Source organism: Tinamus guttatus, unplaced genomic scaffold (genome assembly GCF_059628265.1).
Source record: "Tinamus guttatus ecotype Peru unplaced genomic scaffold, ASM5962826v1 Tinamus_guttatus_pri_ptg000125l, whole genome shotgun sequence".
In the NCBI taxonomy this organism is placed as follows: domain Eukaryota; kingdom Metazoa; phylum Chordata; class Aves; order Tinamiformes; family Tinamidae; genus Tinamus; species Tinamus guttatus.
The window spans coordinates 8,313,342-8,332,896 of NW_028288659.1; the positions used below are offsets into that span (position 1 = coordinate 8,313,342).

Genomic DNA, 19,555 nt, shown 5'->3' on the forward strand with positions numbered 1-19,555 from the left:
CCACCTTTATGGATTGTTTTTTTGAAATCAGAGCCCTGTAATTTAGGGTAGAAGAGGACAAAAGAAGTGACTTTACAGCCTGATTTATTTGCCAAAATCTTCTTGGAAATGTAGCGAAGGAAAAAGAAGTGGATTTAAGAAGACAGCAAGGGAGAAAATGGGGAGAGGAAGTGTGTAAGGCAAATAATCTGCTGTGCCATGAAAAGTGTACAAGTGCTCTTCACCCATGGGTGCTTTACTGCACTGCTTTTGGCTGCAAGTTCAGTGATGTTACACGTCTGACATCTCTTTCCATAAGTCATCTTTTAGGCTTTGATTAATTCTTTTTTTCTTCTACTTTAGACTTTTATTCCCGGTTTAGCTTTCTTTATACTGAAAGGTGTTGAGCAGCTTTCAGGCAGTTCCCTGTGTCTGGTTGATTAGAGTTCTGTTACAGAGAAGTTCACCAGGCCTCAGAGCAGACTGCTTTGTTTTTTGAATAAAGTCTTTTACTTCACCTATAAGAATTTCTTATAGTTTTCTGGATGAACTATATATATATATATAGATATAGATATATAGGCAAATAGTGTTTTGTTAACAAAAAGATTTTTTTTTCTGCTTGTGTCAGCCTCATGGGAGATCCAACATTATAAAGCAAAGACTAATCTGTTCAACGATTTTTTCTCTTTTTCTGCCCATGAAATATACATGAAAAGATTCAGATTATTCCACTTTTCTTTTGAAGGTTAATTAGTTAAATTTTGTATTTAAAAGTAATGTGGGTTAATTAGAATAAGGCACTGAAAGTGCTCAGTGCTCGGCCTTGCTAAAGTCGCAGATACTTCCAGTGCAAATACTGAGACATGCAAATATAAATTAAGCCAATTATTTCTGAATCACTGCAGCTTTGTATCTGTTAGCACCAAAAGTGCTGTTTTTCAGAAGTTCAAGAAATTCAAATAGAGGAGTGTGTTTACAGACAGAGAAATTCATTGAAATACTAGTGGTCATGAATGTTTTTTTATATTTATCATTATTCATCCAAACAACTTCAATACTGTTCAGATAGGATGAAGATAAAGGAGAATCTATCTAAAATAAAATAGTAGGCAGGACTTGCCAGGCCCAAATTCAGAATAATGTTTGTTTTTCAGTAGAGTCATTAAGACTCTACTTCATTTTCCAATGAAGCAAGTAATGCAGTAGCCAAGAAGTCAGAGTTAATTAGAACATGCCAGCATTACTGTTCCCAACAGCAAACATGCAAATACTGTTAACAGTCTTCTGCCAACTGCTTTTGAGCTTCCGCAGTTATAAAGGTTGGTAAATCCCTAAACTCCTGGGATATTGAGCCCTGCCGGAATGCAGCGTGCAAGATACAGCTCTTCCAGCAGTGTTTGCAATAGGATCCTGGATTTTGAAATTAAAACGTTGCTCGTATCATCTCTTCTGCCCACCTGCTAGTGTACTATCTTACTGCCTGTCAGTTGTGTTCTGTTTCTTGCACATTTAGGTAGGTCAAACATCCAACCTTTTGTCTGTTGAGGTGTCTGCAATTCCCTGATTCAATTTTCTATCCCAAAATACATGATGAAAGATAAAACAATGAAATTTTAAAGCTTCATTTCTTTACCTGATGCCAAGCTGAATTATGTGATTTGTTTGTTTATTAATATGTCTGTGAGTGGAAGCATCCTAGCTTGGTAGAGTTTTCCAGTGGTTTCTATATGATTTTCTGCCTGGTGCTGCAGCTTTAAATTGGCATTGCCTGGAAAAATTGTGCTGCTGCATTTAACATAAATAAAACTAGGAGCTCAGTTGTGGTCGATGTCCTAAAATGTTCTAAGCTTGCTTGATGTGAAGATGCTGATTTTCCTCTGCTATGGAAAGCAAGGCACGTTAGCATCAGGTTATTTGTCATGCCATAGCACCAAGCGTCCCGCATTGTGGTCAGCAGCACGAAATTGCCGCGCTGCCCAATAACTGGTGCTTAGTTTCACGTATTTGAGTTTTGTCAGAGTTGTCCTCAAACTCTGGTTTTGCACAGCCACAGAAGATCAAAGATTAAATGTAAGTACGTATGTCTTCAGTGAGTGTGTGTCCTTCCCTCCGACGGGAATCTCTGAGGCGGATTCGAGAGAGTTGGAAATGGTGGGTAGATTATTTATCAGATTGCAGGGATAAAACAGGGATGTCTTTTATAGCTAATGAAGGCAAGAGAGTGTTAGAGGACAGAAGCAAAGGATAAGCAAGGAAAAAGAAGAGGATGAAAGTAGCAGGGAAAGAGAAGTAAGACACAAAGGAAATATGTGGGTTTTATTATTATTATTATTATTATTATTATTATTATTATTATTATTATATTTTTTTATCATGTGGTTCATATTTCCATGATTGCTTCATGTCTGGTATCCTGCCAAGAACAGTGAAAAGCATCTATCCCACAGGGGGTCTATCCTTAGTGCTTACTGGGAGTCCTCATCTCTCTAGAGCTGACCTAAGTTCTGCACTAAAAATGAGAAACTGTAAGTAGCTACAGACACCAAGGCATTTCTGGATGATTCTTAGCCCGGCTAAGTCCCCTTTTTCTGGAAACAGGAGTGATATTTTTCTTTGTTTTGCTTTGTTTGTTGATGACACTAAAGGAAGCTGGTAATTGTACCATTAGTGCCAGAGTCCATCTCCAGGATTGGAGAAACCAATTTGCTTTAAACCATTAAGGCATTAATCTACAGATGCCTGTGATCCTGTGTTTATCCATGCTCCTGTGTTCATTATTATCTGTAAAACTGCAGTGCTCGCTAGGCACTTTGCTCCAAAATTGTCACGATTATTTCATAGGTGAAACGGTTGAGTGTACTTTAAACGTGAAATTTTATTAGATCTCAGATTGGCACATGTGTGTGCTTACCTACCTCTCTAAGCAGTGACTTGTTCAAAGCACAGACCCTAACTCCATGCAGTTCAGGGGCTTGCAGTATAGGTGTGTCAGACACGAACCGTAATGTGAAGGTAAAGGCAACAACACAAAACAATTTCATTTTCTCTGGTATCCATAGAAAGACTAAAAAGAGGAAGGTAAATCATTGCTAGGGAATTGGTTCTCCCAGATTACTGATTTCACAGGAGTTGTTCTAATGTATCAAAATTAATCTGCTCTAGAATCCTTTATGTAATTAGCAATATCAACATTGCAGGGTTCTGTTCCCGTAATATCTAGAAATAAATTTGTAACAATTAACACTACGGGCACTACTCTGCTACAGAATGATCTCATTTAATCTAGAAGTGTATAAATATAAAGAAGAAAACAGTAATAAGAGACAAATAAAATTGCCTTTCCTGCAAAAGGTTTAGAGGTTTTATTGCTTTACTGTAGCAGAACAAAAGATCTCCTTGTGGGCTACTGGATTTCATATGACTTTATTGGGAATTTTAGAATGTTTTATATGTATATATTATTTCTAATAATGATTTGTTAGGTAGAAGATTGAGTTCATTATCTTTCTACAATACTGTAGAATGAAGCTGAATTCAAAATATGATAAAGTTCTTAAATAAAAGACAGGAAAATAAAAGAAGTGGAGCAAGATGGGTTTTTTGATCATTAAAAAAAAAGTTCAGGTATAATAGAGCATTGTGCAGTGTCAGACTAATGACTCACTGTGAAAGAGAAGAGAAAAAGAGAAAAATTCATCAGATATGAACAGAAATAATTAACTGCTTTTCTTTCTGTCCTGTCTTGGTCACGGAAGCTGACATTCCAATTAGCAGCTATCGTATACAAACGAACTCTCCAGGTTGTGAAAGGAGGTTTTGTTAAAGCGCTATGAATTTGAGGAAAGATGTCGTGATGATATTCCTGTAGAAACGGGGGAAGAATAGATGTTGCCCATACAAACCGATCCCATTCATCTGGCCGGATATCTTATTAAAATAGTTTGCAGTCACAAATGATCATGGTAACTGAAATAGAAGCAAGGTAGGTCCTACAAAAGGCAATGGAAGAGAGAAACTAGATGTTTGGTAAGGTTTGAACTTCAGCAGTTGTCAAATGATAGGGGGTCGTTCACTTGAAAATTGGAGTTTTTTGAAAATATTTTAGTTTTGGTGGTGTTTAGGAAGTTGCCTCCACTTTCTGCTCAAGGCACACAAGCACGTGGATCACCACATGCACACAAGGAATACCATGGATGGTAAGAAGATGGATGATTTTATAGCTAAGCGTGTACATAAATACCTCTTGAACTTCTCTGGATCAGCAACTATAAAAATATAATTTTAAAGGAATGCTTCTTTTAATCAGTAGATTTATAATGGGATCAGTTTGAAGGTTTAAAACTAAAGAATATAATTGTTGCTATACTTGAAGCATAATTTAGGATTTTGTAATTACATGTTTTTGTGTTTGCATCTATAAATGAGTAATTATACTTTCTATAAGGTACAGGAGATTGTTATTTCAGCACATTGTGGGCTCTTGTTTTCTTGGCTTTTTACAGCAGCAATTTTGTTTAAATTCTTTAGTATTTAACTTTTTCTATCCAGAAATTCTGGCTAGAATTCTAACATTCTAACAATTAACATTTTCTAGCCAGAGCTGCATCCTCCAGGTAAGAAATTTTGCAGCTGGATAGGAGTGCAAAGTGTGTCTTGAACCAATGGTGACCTGTTTCCTAAAGAATGAAAGGAGGCTGCCTCAGTGAGGTTTTCTTGTTGTTCCTTAGCTATACATCTATTTGTTTGCTCCAGTGTGCTTTTGGGTATAAGCCATGGTTTTGGTGGTAGGGTTTTGTTTTTTTTTTAACTCTGAAAAGAGCACTTTGGATATTGTCTAAGACCAAGGTTCTTTTGTGCACTTCTTTCGGAGAACCCACAGCCTGTGTATTTGATAAGAAGCAGGAACTAAATGATGCAAGTACACAGTATGGAAATGAACGAAGAGGAGAGAAAACTTAGTAGAAAAGCAGAAGCTGGAATGCTAGGTCTTAAAGATGCAGCTTCACACACTGTTTATAATACAGGACATCCAACATACTTGCAGTTTTCTCTGTTTGATATTTGCTTTTTAAGGCTGGAGGAGAACTATGAGATTGCAGAAGGTGTTTGCATTCCTCGAAGTGCTCTTTACATGCATTACTTGGACTTCTGTGAGAAAAACGACACTCAACCTGTTAATGCTGCCAGCTTTGGGAAGGTGAGTCTAAACTGCAATAGGATGCCTTGAGAACCGGTGTGGTTCAGGTGAGTTGGGATCATTGAAAAGAGTTAAACCGTCATTTCCTCCTCAAGACAGTATTATGTGATTGCAGTATTTTATGTATTCAAGCTTCAGGAGAAACAGTAAGATTTCAAGTATTTAGAGGTTTGGAATGACTTTTCAACAGCACCACAAAATCACTAACTTTTTTTTTGTAACTTCAGTGCTGTCCCTAGCTTAGCTGACAGGAGCTGAGATACAATATTGGCAGCGTGGAAGTCAAATATAAGCCAGGGTAAACCTGTCTGCTTTGTGACTTGTAGCACTTTACCAGTTATTTTAATAAAAACAGAACTGTAAATTTCAAGCATTTAGTCCTGGACCTGTATATACTATTTCTAAGCATAAGAAGATCTCTGAGTGAAGGATCCCAGCCCACGATGGCAAATCCACAGAGTGGAGGACAGTCCCTCCAGATGTGCAAGCAGCTACCTGCATTTGTGTGGTCCCTTGGCACTGTGATCATTCTGCTCCTGCTTTCTAGGCCAGATTTAGCCAGAGCCAATCTGGTTTGCTCCAAACTCAGAGCAGAGACGTGCTTTTAGGGCACCTGTGCGTAGTCCAAATGTGAGCTATAAAGCTTTTATTCTAGAATTTTATTCATTAGTACTAAACATTGAGTGGTCAGGATGTAACATTGGGTTATTACTTTTTGGATTTTTTCGTTAGGTAACGTTTTCTTCTCAGTGAAAACCAGTATGATATTTTTATATATATTTTTTTCTCTCTAGAAAACATTGCAGGATTAGAAACTTGCAGGGTATGGAAAAAAAAAGTTTGAATATTTTTTAAATGCTTACATACATCAAGCTGAAGCTGATTTCCCTCTAGGCTATTCCCTTCTTGTGTTTGAAACATTAATTCTATAGAAGTGCTGGCTATTCAAAGAAGGAAAATTGGTTCTAGAGTAGGGTGTCTATGTAAAAAGTAGGTGAAGGGAAAGAATTTATATATTGAGGTGGCATTTTCTGTATCACATCATTATTTAGGCAATTTAGCAAGGCAGAATCATGTTGCAACACTGGTATGTTTGTCACATCTTTTAGTCCTGTATAGCTCAGTTGCTTCTGTGTTTGATTTTCTGTTTAAGTATACCACATAAGTGAGATGGAAATTGTTCTTTTGATATATTATTGCTACCGACTGGTATGTATAGTCCCAACATGCAATTTAGGAACAGCAAGAACAGGAAACAGATTTCATGCAAGCTCACACATTTGAGACATATGTAACATTTACATGATGCTACTTTTGCCCCTACTAAAAATTTCCGTAAATCATGCACAAGGAATAAACATTCTGAAAATGCCACCAATTTTCAGTATGCACCAGTTTTGTCCTGCTATATGTTGATTCTTCCTCTTTCTTTCTGCCTGTGTCAGTGGGAGTGCTTTCACCTAGCAGGGCAGGTCTTCACAAATCACAATATTCTCATCTGCTTCCCAGCCTCTGGGGTTTTCCACTTGGTTGTACAAGGTTATTCTGAAGCAATGATTTTGGTCCTTTGTTTTCCCTTCAATATCCAGCACTTTGTTTTCCCTCCTCAAGGAGAGGAACCAAAGCAGAAGCCTCCTAATATTGTCCCAAAATACAAGCTAACATGTGGTCATTGCTTTTGGAACTGGAAACAGGGTCTTTTGCATAGCCATGCCCAGAAGCTTCAGACAACACTGCCGTAAGTGTGGGAGCGAAGCAGGCTCCTGCCTTGCGGACACCAGGGCAGGCTCAGCAAATCTGTCAAGTGCTATTGCTAAGAAAATGGAAATAAGTGTTGGACAGGTAGACGACCCCTTTGTGCAATGAATAGATTGGAGGCAGCTTCTCTGGGAGCAGGAACGTGGAGGAAGTTTCAGCAGGCAGAGCTGTCACGATGCGTTTGAGAGGCTCATTGGCGGTGTGCGTTGTGTAACTGCCTTGGCGACAGCGCAGGGAAGTTGGTGCTGTTTGCGGGCTTCCGCAGTTAGCTGCAGGAACGGGGACCCTGGGCATGTTTGTCCTCACTGGGACTCCTCAAGAGCCCTGCAGCTGTCATCTCCTTTGGAGAAAGGGGTTAGTTGTTCTGTGAAATTGTAGACAGTTCGCCTTTGAATAGACCACATAGAATTTATGATTCATCTTTGAACTTTAACTCTATGGGCAATGTTAAACATTTAAACAGACTGGTATTTAGAGAGGACTTCAGAGGTATTTAGAGATGGACTTCAGCACATTAAAACAATCTGTAGGAAGTAACATTCTAACGTTGCTACTTACTCAGCTATATGTCAATTAATAGAACAGGGTTCATTTCACTTTTAAAGCTCTATGTGTAGAAAACACTTGAGACCTATGAAACTTGGCTGCAAGTGCTTTCTCCATGCTAAGGTTTTGTGTACGAAGCTTCAGCCCATGTGTACTTGTTAAACCTGTAAGTCAAATCCACCCACAGCAGAGGCAGAAAGGAATATGAGAGCAGACAAGTTGTTCCGTGAACATCAAAACTAGTGGAGCTAATTTTGTCATCATGTCCGTGTTTCTCAAATCCACAGCCTTACCCAGATCTTCTATAATGCCTCCAGGCACTCAACTCTTCCATAATGTCTCTGTTTCCCTGCAGTGCTTTCAGCTCTTGCCAGCTGTCAGTCACTGCTCCAAGCTCTTGCTTCTTTCAGCTTGCCCCCATGTCCACTACGCCTCCCTTCCACAATACTTGCGGATTCTCTCATTTCTCTCTCTCCCCCTCTCCTTATTCACTTCCTTTTTAATTGTTTTTCCTCCCTCCCACTCCCTGGCAGCTGGGCAAGCAGCAGCACATATGGTGGCTGCTTCAGAGCAATACACATGTTGTTGACTGGCTGCCTCGTACTTGTGGTTGTCCGGTCAGGCCGTGCCAAGCAGAGCAGCTAAAGGCTGAGCCTTCCTTCCCGGCTAGTCCGCAACAGGAACATCAATACGCTCTGCCCACCACGCAGCCAGTGTTTTCCATTAAACTTCGAGGACACTGACTGGACCACAGGCATTTGGCAGAATTGGATTAGTGAAATAAAAACTACTCTGGGGAATGGTGGGGTGGAGAGATTAACAGAAAGACAGTAATTTCTCATAGACTTTGTTCCCTGAGGAAATCAAGCTAAAATAGCAAGAAAAATTAACAAGAAGATGAAAGATCAGAATTACTGTATAAATAGACAGCTTTAGAAAAGCAACCTCTACTCCTAAGGCACTTGAAGTACATCCAACCTGAAAAAAAAAACTAATACGGTTATTACTATGGGATATATTCTTATATGACAGAGAGAACTGTAAGTTTAATACTTATTAGACAGCTTTTTAGTGATTTACTGAACTAAATAAATTCTTGAACTAGATGTTGTTTGAACTCTTTGAACTATTGCACTTTGGGCTGCACTAGGATTTGCCAGTATGTTAATAGCCACATGACCTGGTCGCTACGGAACACCTTCTTGTCTGGAAGACAGGCATGTTTTCACCCATGTACCCTAAGTGATGAGGGAGGCTCTGGGGGAGTCTGCTGGGTGCAGCTGAGCATCAGCAAGGGGAGATGGAAGCATTAAACTCCGCATGTCACTGAAGACAGCAGTAAAACATACGTTACATTCAACAGGGCTGTGATTTCACCCAGGAAGGAAGCGGAATAGAACTGTTGCCTGCAGTCAGAGAGAAGGCAGAGGAGCGGAGTGAGGGAGGGTAGCTAGCCTTGTCATGGAGTTATTAACACTGTAAAATGTTGCATATAGGGGGAAGAGGCTTTCTGGCAGCGAACATGTTTAGAATGTGAATTAGTCCTCAGGCAGAAGGAGCGAAAGGCCTATTGTGGAGGTCACCTAAAAAAGGAGAGTGGCCTTGCGCCCTGGCTCCTGTGCTGCAGAAGCCTCAGGCTCTGCTCTGGGGCTCTCTAGATGCTGGGCTGGCAGTCTAAGCTGTTCCCAACTGGCAGGTCTGCTGCAGCCCAGAGCAGGCAAAGGGACAAAAGAGGCGCTGTGCTTTTTCTGAGCAGCATGTGAGCAAAAACTAACAACAGTTTCTTATTTAATTAACATATTAAGCTGTGAACTGCCGTGGTTGAGGACTCTCACCCAGTATCCTCGCTGACTTCAACTGCAAAAGCTAAATCATTTTGAAATGAGGCCCTTACTGGAGCAAATTATTTGCTTAAAAACAAAATAATTATAGTATTTTCAACCTCCTTAGTGACTATTGTGTATGGGTTGCTTCTGGAAAGCCTGTAAGTTCTGTACTAGCTGTACAAAGTTACCCAGCTATTCAGCTGGGATGCTGGGTCTTTGAGCATCTCTTTCACTTCCATTTCCTCAGCCAACACTGACTTTTGTTCTTTGTTTCTTTTGTGACTTTGTATGAACCTTATTCTCTTAATCCGGCTCTTAAAGATGAAATCTTTCTGCTCTGCACCTGTTTCCCCCATCCCTCATTCCCAGTTTTCTGCTTTAGCTTGACTATGTAGTGCTAAATCAACTCCAAGACTCTGAAGATGTCTTATGCAGAATACTTAGTTTCTCCTGGTGTTGTTTCTGTCTTTTACACCCTCTTAAAATGTTCTTCCCACAACTCCCATGTGTCCCCTGGAGGTTAAATACTTCCTTCTGTTGTTTTCCTCTTTTTTTTTTGATTGCTTTCCTGACATGTCTTTTGACAAGCAATAGTAAATGAATATTTGAAAAGTAAAGATGATGGCACTTTTGAGCTACGAGTGTGAGAAAGCTTCCAGGTTGTTCTTGCTCAGTTTAGGGCCCTTTATGTTGCTGTGGTGGCATAAATGAGTTAACAGGAGTGCATCCACACACACTTTTTAGAGCCTCTTTATTGGTCTCTGTATGTCTGTGCCATAAATGAAAATTTGATTCTGATAAGTATATCTAAATAAATAAATGAAATAAAATATCTACAGTAGATTTGTAATATAGGTTAGGAAGATCTTTTGTATTTTTGATCGAAGTTTTACCTTGCACTGAGGCAGAGTTATACCAGCAGAAAAGTGTGCAAGTGTTTTTTTTTTTTTTTTTTCAATGTGGTTTGCTTTGCTCCAGGACTGTACAAGTTGTACCAGCCAGAGCCCTTTTTGATGCCTGTGCAGTGTGTCCAAGCCCGGAACTTTTGCCAGGACTGCTCCTCTGCTCCTCCAAGCATGATTAGCATAGCTAGGATTTACAGTGCCATGTTATCATGCTCTATAGATAGGACTTTTCAAAGGAAAAACAAATAGTATTGCTCCAATGTGACTGCTGCCTGTTTTGTCTTTTTCTTTTGAAATGCATATATCTGGAAATTGCTTGCTGTGCATGAGAAGATGCTTTTCCTGAAGATGTATTTCTTCTCTACTCTAAATTTGCTCCTGAGCAGCCTCAATAGTAACTGTGCAGCACAGACAGATTTATTCTTAGTGCTTTCTTCTGATGGATTAAAATAGCTCATGCTTTACTATGAACAATTATTACATATGGAATGCTCTTTTATTAGAGCCTTGTTTTATTTTTCTAGTCAATATAGGAAGGAAAAATATAACTGGGGAAAAATCTGTTTAAAGCTGAGTATGTGGTTTCTCTTATTGCATATCAGCTTGTCAGCAGTCTCAGCACTGCTGTCTGAGCAATTCCTGCTTTTCCATCTTCCTTTTAGGCAGGCTACGGTTTCTGACTTAAGGCTAGTTAATACTATTAGGACTTTTTCATCCTTTTCAGTCTTCTAGATCAAGTTCCTCCGAGGAGCCCCTAATAACATAAGTACCACAGAAGTAAATGCAGTTAATGCAGGGAAGCGAGGATTCACAAAGCCCTTGTAAAGCTCTTTGCTGCCTTGGCTCTGCTTGGCAGATTCCCTCTATTCTAGCAGCTTGTCATCAATTGCCATTTTCTTCTTGAGCCCATGGAGTAAGACGACCAGCAAGGTCACAGTTTGTGCAGAGGGAAAAGATTTTTCTAGCAAAGGGGTTTCCCTGGATCTGCAAGCATCTAGCTTTGAGTCCGGCCTGCAGCATGAAGCAGAGCAGCCTCTGTGTTGCTCTACCTCACGCCTTGTCAGCACGGCCTGAGGCTGGCCCCACAGCACAGGGTCTGCCCGAGCGCAGGGATCCTGGCGCTCAGCCTTTTCCCACAGATCAGCCACGCGCTGGCACCAGCACTGAGCAGGGTGTTAGCTCTGCTCGGCCCCAAAAAGCCAGCCCAGAAAGTGTTAGCTCAGTGATCAGGCTGCAAGCCACCAGCCCTTGGGAGCTGCTGGGTTACAATATTGTTATACCTGCATGCGTTTGAGGAAAGGTCCCCCAAGCTTTGCTGAAAGGGCCAGCTCGGTTGGAATATCTCGCAGAGTCTGCTCTGTGGCACAGGCACAACTGGGCACAGGCATTAAAACAGGTGCCAGGAGTGTTTGCTTTCTTGCTTTGCAGTAGTGGCTGAAATAAATTGGCAGTAGCAAGCTAGACCATGCATCGTTCCACAAAACGATGAAAGTGAGTGGAGAGAAACAGGGCGGTTCTTGACTCTATATAGACAACACATCTGTAGCCGAGAATACGGGAGCTGTACACTGTGCTCTTCCCTGCTGCGCTGTGCAACTGAGCAAGCAAGAAGTAGAGAGGGTGTAGATGTAGTCTACAGGAGAAGAGTGCCACCTCTTCATGCAGCCAGGAGAAGTAGTTTATAATTGGGCTGATTTGATCGTGCTTCTTCCCATCAGTGGGTGTTTCTTATGGCAGTGCTTTCCTGATGTTTTTCTTAAAGCAATGTGAGAGTCTCTCTCAGGGCAGGATTCTCAAAGCTCTTAAACAGATGGGGGAAACCCCAAGATGCCCCAGCTGGAACAGCAGCAGGCAGAGATGAATGAGTCTGCAAATCCCCCTCTTCTCATGTAAGGTCGAGGGTATCAGTATTATTTGTATTTCACAGTAGTGAAAATAAGGAAGCATAGTTATTATATTTGTCATCTCTGCTTGCTTTTCTTCTGCCTGGCAAAGATGCTTAAGAAGGAGACACTACCATAAAGTTGATGAACAGACACAGATCTTCTGTACCTGACTTCACACTAGTAAGGCTTGTCCTCTAGCTGTGAGTTTGGAAACCTGAATTGAGATACACAGAATCAGGCCTTGCTAGGAGGAATTGTTATCAGAGGAAAGAGATTTTTTTGTGGTATTTAAAGTTGCTCTAGAGCTTCTCAGAGCTCCCGATCTGAAAACCTGGCATCCATTGCTCATTCTGGCAGAGTTCAGCTGCTCCGTTGCAGCATAATATATTTCATCTGTTTCTAGAACCATGGCTAGAGTTGTCTCAAGTAGAAAGGAATAAGGGTCCTGTCTAGCTCAGATGCACTAACAAAATCAACATACCTTTTGAAAATAGCAGTTTAAATTGTTTCAGGGAAAAGGCTTCTTAAAGTTATTCCCTGCCTTTTGCCTCTAAAGCAAAGTTTAACATTTTGACATGGGGCAGGGGGAAAAAGTTTCCAAGAACTTCCATATGTCACTGTTTTCTTCCACCCTAATTTGTTGGCGTGAAGGTGGAGGGTTTTTTTTCTGTTCTGTTTTCAAGTCTTGTACCATGGAAGAATTCAGGTGCAATAATTGGGAGGCATAAAGTTTGTGATTGGGTGGTGAATGAAACAAGGAGTGAGGGACTGCAGTGCAGCCATGAAGGCAGCATAGAAAACACTCTCCTCCCTATAAAGCCCAGGGTGGCTTAGCCTGTGTTTGAACCTCTCAGTGCTGGATGAGGTGGGAGGAGAGATGCAAAAGCAGAAATTACAGCTGGCAGTAATCAGAGGAAGGACTGCACCTTGCAGCCATTTGCTGCTAACAGAACTGCTCCTGCAGTTAGCCGTGTCTAACATTAGTAGATTGTGCAGGCCACAGTACACACCTCGACGGAGGAAGATTATTTTTCTAGTTATTCATAGAGATTTCCCAATTTTTCAGAGGTGACTAAATAACTTCATTATGTTAAGAATGACAAAAATACAATAACTAGGTATTTACTTCAGATGTATTTGTACAGTTCTTATAGGTTTAAAAAAGCAACACTGAATTAAAAAAAGTCCTGATAGTTCTAAGATCTGTGCAATCTATGCTATATACTACAGTGTTTTAGTTTCAGGGTGGGAGAAGGACATGCAAAGACCCTTCCTTCCTGCATTAACTTTGGCTCCCTATACGTGAACAGCTGCTGCCTGCAAGGAAGGAAAGTCAGGTTGGGGTCTTCCTACACAGGCGTTCATAACACATGACACATAACTGCAAAGAGTTAAACAAATGCACCTAGATATACTGGGAGAGAACAGTCTTCTCAAAGGTTATTAGCTGTGTTACTTTATAATGTAATAACTTCTGCCTGGCTCATATTTATATACTGGGCAATTAGCAAGAGAATCATCAAGATGCAAAAAGATACAGCACTGCTTTCTATTTTATTTATTTTTATTTATTTTTTATTTTATTTTTATTTTATTTTTACTTTATTTTTATTTTAGTATTAAGAAGTATGACCCTTTATACGAAGAGAAAAAAAAAGTTCTTGCCCAGGGCATAGAGGAAAGAGGGGGAACTGAACTGAGATTTATTAACTAAGAAAGGAATCAAATAACTTCTGGTTTCTGAGGGTAGTACAGTGGGAACAGAGACTATTTCCCTATGAAAGTCCTGCTCTATATTTGTCTTCTAAAAAAAAATAAAAAATAAAATAAAACATTTAAAAGCTGCAACATAATTTAAACAGATTTTTGCTCGGATAGTGTAAAATCTGTACCTCTTTATTCAGCAGGTCTCATAGACAACTAGATCTGTACTTGTTTTGGGGAAATATAGGGTGAAATTTCAGTTCCTTTGAAGGATAATGGTAAAAGTCCTTTGCACTCCAAAATTTTCTTGGATTTCACCCATGAGATCTTTTCACCACCACTTCTGTTGTGAAGCCAGCATTGCTATGAGAAAGGGGTCTGGGCTCCATTCAGAAGCAGGCTCAAACTGTGCTGTCAAGTCTTGCTTCAGTTCTGCTTACACAACCCCACTGCAGTGGTGAAGGGAAAAGGATACAACGGGATTCCAGATCCTAGCATGAACTTTCATGTTGGACAGCTAGGCTCCCAACCCACTTTTAATTGTAAAATTAACTCATTTTCTCTGTAGGTCTTTGAAAGTCAATAAACATAAAATACTGTTATGCTGCATTTCACAGAGTGACTCTTCAGGCTGAAAACATAATTTAAAACCAAATTTTTGAACCCTCTGTTCCTTCCATTGATTTCCATGCACAGTGAACTCTGCTTTGTCCTGCCTAATCTGACTTCCTCTCTTCTGGCAGGGAAATCTCTCTGTTTTTGGTGTTATCATTGCATATAGAATCACCTAAATCTATCTGAATATAAACATTTATATGAACAGATGGTTCATTTCTTACTTAGGACTAGTTTTATTCCAAAGACAATCATAAATATCCCTACTTATGTATAGAAGCACCCAAGCATGACTATGCCATGCTTTTACATATATGTATGTGTGTGTATATATATGTGTGCGTGTGTATATATATATACATATATACACATACACTTAAAAAACTGTGTGTGTGCATATATATACCTTACATATGAGGCATTAAAGAAACCTGATGTTCTCTCTTCAAAATTCACTAGCTTTTTTTTTTTTTTTCAAATTATTGATAAAAATATTGTTTTAAGTGATGTATGCAATCTGGCAGTATTCTAGTCCGTGTATTCCGTTGTTTAAACGTGCTGGATTTAAAAAAAGCAAAGCAAAGCAAAAAGGATCGTCTGATCAACTGCTCCGTCATTCTTCTCTTTTCCTGATCACCTCTGCCCTGGTATGTAGAAATTGGCTGATTTATTTAAATCCCAGGAACTCCCACAGCATACGGTTCATAAAGTAGCATTTACAATGTGCATTGTAACACTTCATCACTGCTTGACAGACTTTGAAAGTAATACAGATTCATACCATTCCAAATGGAAAATTAAGACTCTTAAGATTTACTTTTGAGGCTACTGCAGGATCCAAATTCGGGAGAGCAATGGGGGTTTCTGAATGACAACTGCCACCGAGGAAGAAAAAAACCCTATCCCTTAACCCAAAAAAACATCCCCAGAAAGTAGTTCTTCAGCACTGCCCTTTTTTCCCACAGCCTTGTGGAGCCCCCAACCCCGTCTGCAGAAAATGAAAGAGAGAGGGGTGGGATTAATGTGTAATTAAAGGGAATTTGGAAGGCTGAGATGTTGCGGAATGTTAGATCAGTAGCTGGAACAGCATGTGGTGTTCTTTAGGCAGGCTTCATTGAATCCATACAAAAAGAGAAAGAAGGGCTGCTTGCCTGTCTGCTCATTTATCAAACAGCTAGGCTGAACTTTCACAGCTCCACAAAAGTGTTTTACTGTTTGCTGAAGTTTTGCTCCAGAAATTAAAGCTGAACAACCTAGTGAAGTCTGAGGTCTGCGCTGCGTTTTTGACATAAGCCACGTTGTGCAAAGCTCGTGGAAACCAGTGCAGGTCAATTTTTATGTGATACAAAGGGAGGTGTATTGTGCATTTGATTGAAAAAAAAATACTGAAGAAATAGTCAAATACGTGACATTGTAATGTCTTTATTTATATGGTACCTTTTGATCCAAATACATGTTCCAGAGCTTTCAGTCATCAATCAGGATTAAATATTTATCCTGTGGTAACTGTGGCAAAATAGCTCTCCAGGAAAAAATCTATATTATTTAATCAATTTTAATTGACGTTTTGTTCTGGTTGAATAATTGTATTCTATTTTGTATGCTTGTTTCCCATGAATACTGCTTGTTTTTCCATAAATATAGGAAACATTTAGCAATTTATGTTATGAAACAGAATGACAATGGGTTATAAATTCGAAAGGAAGCAATTCCTCCTGGAAGTGAATCTTCAAGGCTTACTGTGGTCTTTCTTGCGTAACTCTTTTGACAGAAGAATATTCCTGCTGTTGCTGCAGCCTCCACGGAGCAGCAGGTTCAATCCTGTGCGGTGCTGAGCGCCGCCTCCCCAGGGGCTCCGGCAGAGCTTTGCTCTTGCGTCAGGACTAGCCCAGCTGACACCCGCCGTGGTTACGGAAGGCACAAGCTACATTTGTTAATCCGCTTCCTTAAATGCATCTGGCACTACAGGATTGTTGTTTTATACTCCCAGTCCCCTTTTAATCGCTGCCGACAGACCAGAGTCCAGATTCTTGAAAATATCCTGCTGTTTCTAAGACGCGCTTGCTTTCCATAGAGGATAAATTGGTTATGAGCCATCTTTACAAACGCAACAAGTGAGCCTTGCGTGATGGAGATGGCCCCCCTGTCAAAGAACAAAATCTTTTCAGGGAGTCGTCTCTTAGAAAGGAGAGTGCTAAATGGCAGGACCGTGAAGGTCCTTAGAAAACTTTGCCTCTAAAACTCTCAAGAGGAGAAATCGGCCATAAAGGCTAATTTCATACATAAAGGGTACACACACTCTAAAATTTCATTTTATTGGAGGAGGATGCTAAAGAAAATTTTCAGTTACTGGTGTCTAGTCGTAAAACCAAGTTTGTTGATCCTGCAAACTGACATGTAAGTAACTTAAATATTAGGCCAATTCCAGTACAATCCTCATTAAGTTTAGAGGCAGAATTGACATTAGAGTTTAAGGAATTGTGTTTTGGTCCAGTAAATTCAGAAAGTCTTTATTTAATCCTATGGTTGTTAATGAAATTATATTGAATTTAACAGTTTATTTCTCATCTTTCAGTAATGGAACAAATCATAAGGATCTTTTTTTAGTACAGGCTGACTTGGTCTGATTTCTCTTGTCAGGTATTTTGGTGATATTGCAGTACAGTTTTTCTGCTTTTCTGTCTTAACAGTCTATATTAAATTAAACATTAGTAAATGTCCATTATTTTCTAACATCAACTTATTTATTTGCAGATCATAAGGCAGCAGTTTCCACAGCTAACAACAAGAAGGCTTGGAACCAGAGGCCAATCAAAGTAAGCAATGTATGGTATATTACCATTTCACACAGAGCCCCATATGGTCTTGGTTTTATTCTACTGAATTCAATAATTTAACAAGGATTCATTTGTCCATTGGGCAGTTTAAACCCAATTTTGATGGAGATTCTGCTGTGGCGCTCACATTGTCCCATTGATTCAGCAGTGCTGGTCCTGCATGGGTATTCTAATGGAGATCTTTTCCTAATTTAATCAACAGTATTTTCCATATTGTTCCTGTAATGCTTTTCATCTCTGCTTGGTTTGCACAGTATGAAGGGCATTCACAGCCATCGCTAATGGAGCTACTGCTGGATGCTAAGAAATGACAGCTGTTTAACATCAGGTTTCAGTTAAGCAGATAAGAGACAGAATGCACGGAATTTAGATAGAAATATACATTGGACTAAAGTTGTCCAAAATCTGTATTTAAGCACCATTTTTCTTGTGTAATGAAATCCACCATTTCTTTCAGTGATCAAGAAGTTAGTTTATTGCTCTTTCAAAATATGGCACTTGCTCTTTCAAAAGATCTCACTTCTTGAAAACAGTTCATCCTAATTCCAGAGTAAGAAATTGATTCAGAAAGAAGAACGCACTTCCTAGAGTATTTGAGTTTGTCTTGGACATGCAAATCTTGACAAGAAATGATCCTACCAAGTATGAACAGGATATAATGATGATGCTATGTTCTAAATAGTACTACATACAGATGCTGTAAGAAATGCTATTAAAAATTAACTTCACTTCCCTCCCCTGACAGGTGATTCCTGTCAAGCAGTCTTGCTTTGGTGGGACCAAATATCCTTTCCCCATCTCAAGAGATTTTCCTGATTTGTCTAACTAAATTTTCTAGAGCAGCCATATTTAAGCAGTCAGCTGAAGATCTGAAAACTCCTCCCATTTGCAAACTCAGAGCTGCTGTAACATCATTCATAACAAAACTATCAGAACGGGTACTAATGATGAAGTGGTCCTCCAGAGTGTTAACAAAGTGCAGTGGGGCAGGACTTGGGAGCAGCACTGACTATGACAGGGAATATTCTGTGGAGGTTTACAAAACTGAGCTCAAGTTGCTTTGTGAAACATCCCATATGAGAGTACCCTGTGTCACCTGTCAGATCACTCTGGCACTGGCCATTCCATCACCTCATTGATTGTCTTCCAGCCTAAAGGAAAGAAAAGTTCTGGTGCATTTTCCATGTGGTGCCACTCCACCCATCCAGCTCTTGCAGCTCCAGGTCAGGCAAGACACCCTTGAGAGCTGACTAAAGATGTCTTGCCTCTGCAAAAGCAATGTCTTTTTGATCTGAATGAGGCCAAAAATCAATAGAACTTAACAGCACTTGCCTATTTCCGTTCTCATGGCACTTTTGCCCTGGTTCTGCTCCCTACCTAGCAAATGATGGAGGGGCTTTGGCGAAGCGTGCGCTCTGTGCTGTGGCCCCGGGAGCTCCTGGGCTGCCCTGTGTTGGAAATCACAGCCACTCGCATTTCACAGCTGCAATACCTGTGAAATCAAATTGCCCTGCTCCAGAAGAATATGCCTAGTGCATAACAACCCAAGAACTATACCATACAGAGGAGTCATTATCATTTGATCCAGTTAAGAGGAGAGATGTAAACACATCTATACATTATGTGTACACTGTAATTCATTAAAATAAACACAGTCCTTGCCAGACCCTGCAGAACTATAGCCGAGCTCTAGTTGGGTTTTCAGAAGCAGCTGATTGCCTTCCAATTAAGTGTTACATGAGGAAAATACTTAATATGTTAATAATTCAGTCCCTTTATCACCAACTGTGCCAATCAACTGCTGTCAGTATGATTTTCACTCCACTTTCCAGCTACTGCCAAAGAAAATTCAGCCACAGAAGTGGTTCAGATGATCAGACTTCACACTGTTCTGCCTTCAGTCTTTTTGTAGTGTGGCCACCTTGTAGCATTAAAAAGTTCAGAGCTTCAATGGTACTACCCTCCCGGCCATCAGTTGCGAGGCTTTCTCTTTTGCAGCTGGGTTTATTGCTGTTAAGCAGCAGCTGTTCTCTATTGCGCTGAGCTTAAAACCAGTTCCACCACAGGTGAGCTGTGGGAAGGCAGCTATACATAAAAGCTGGTTTCTTTCTGTAGTTTGAAACTCTTCAGTTATATACATAAGAGGTTACTTAAGCCAATACATGGTGTGAAAGGAATTTTGCTCCTTTCTTTAAAGGAGTGCTGCAGGTACTGGCCTCATGAAAGAAAAAATCATTCTACCATTTATCATAAAAATGTTTTTGTGTGGTCCTCATGTTATTCTCTTGCAGCTCAAAGT

At 40.0% G+C, this 19,555-nt stretch overlaps 1 protein-coding gene across 1 annotated transcript in view; it reads left to right on the forward strand.

Moving 5' to 3' along the window:
- The window catches only part of RFX4 (regulatory factor X4), an 88,524-nt gene that overhangs the window by 26,094 nt on the left and 42,875 nt on the right, over positions 1–19,555 (forward strand). The window contains exons 4-5 of the mRNA XM_010223199.2: positions 5,056–5,179; positions 17,174–17,235. Of these exons, the coding sequence (XP_010221501.2) occupies positions 5,056–5,179; positions 17,174–17,235 (186 nt within the window). The remainder of the gene's footprint in view (positions 1–5,055; positions 5,180–17,173; positions 17,236–19,555) is intronic.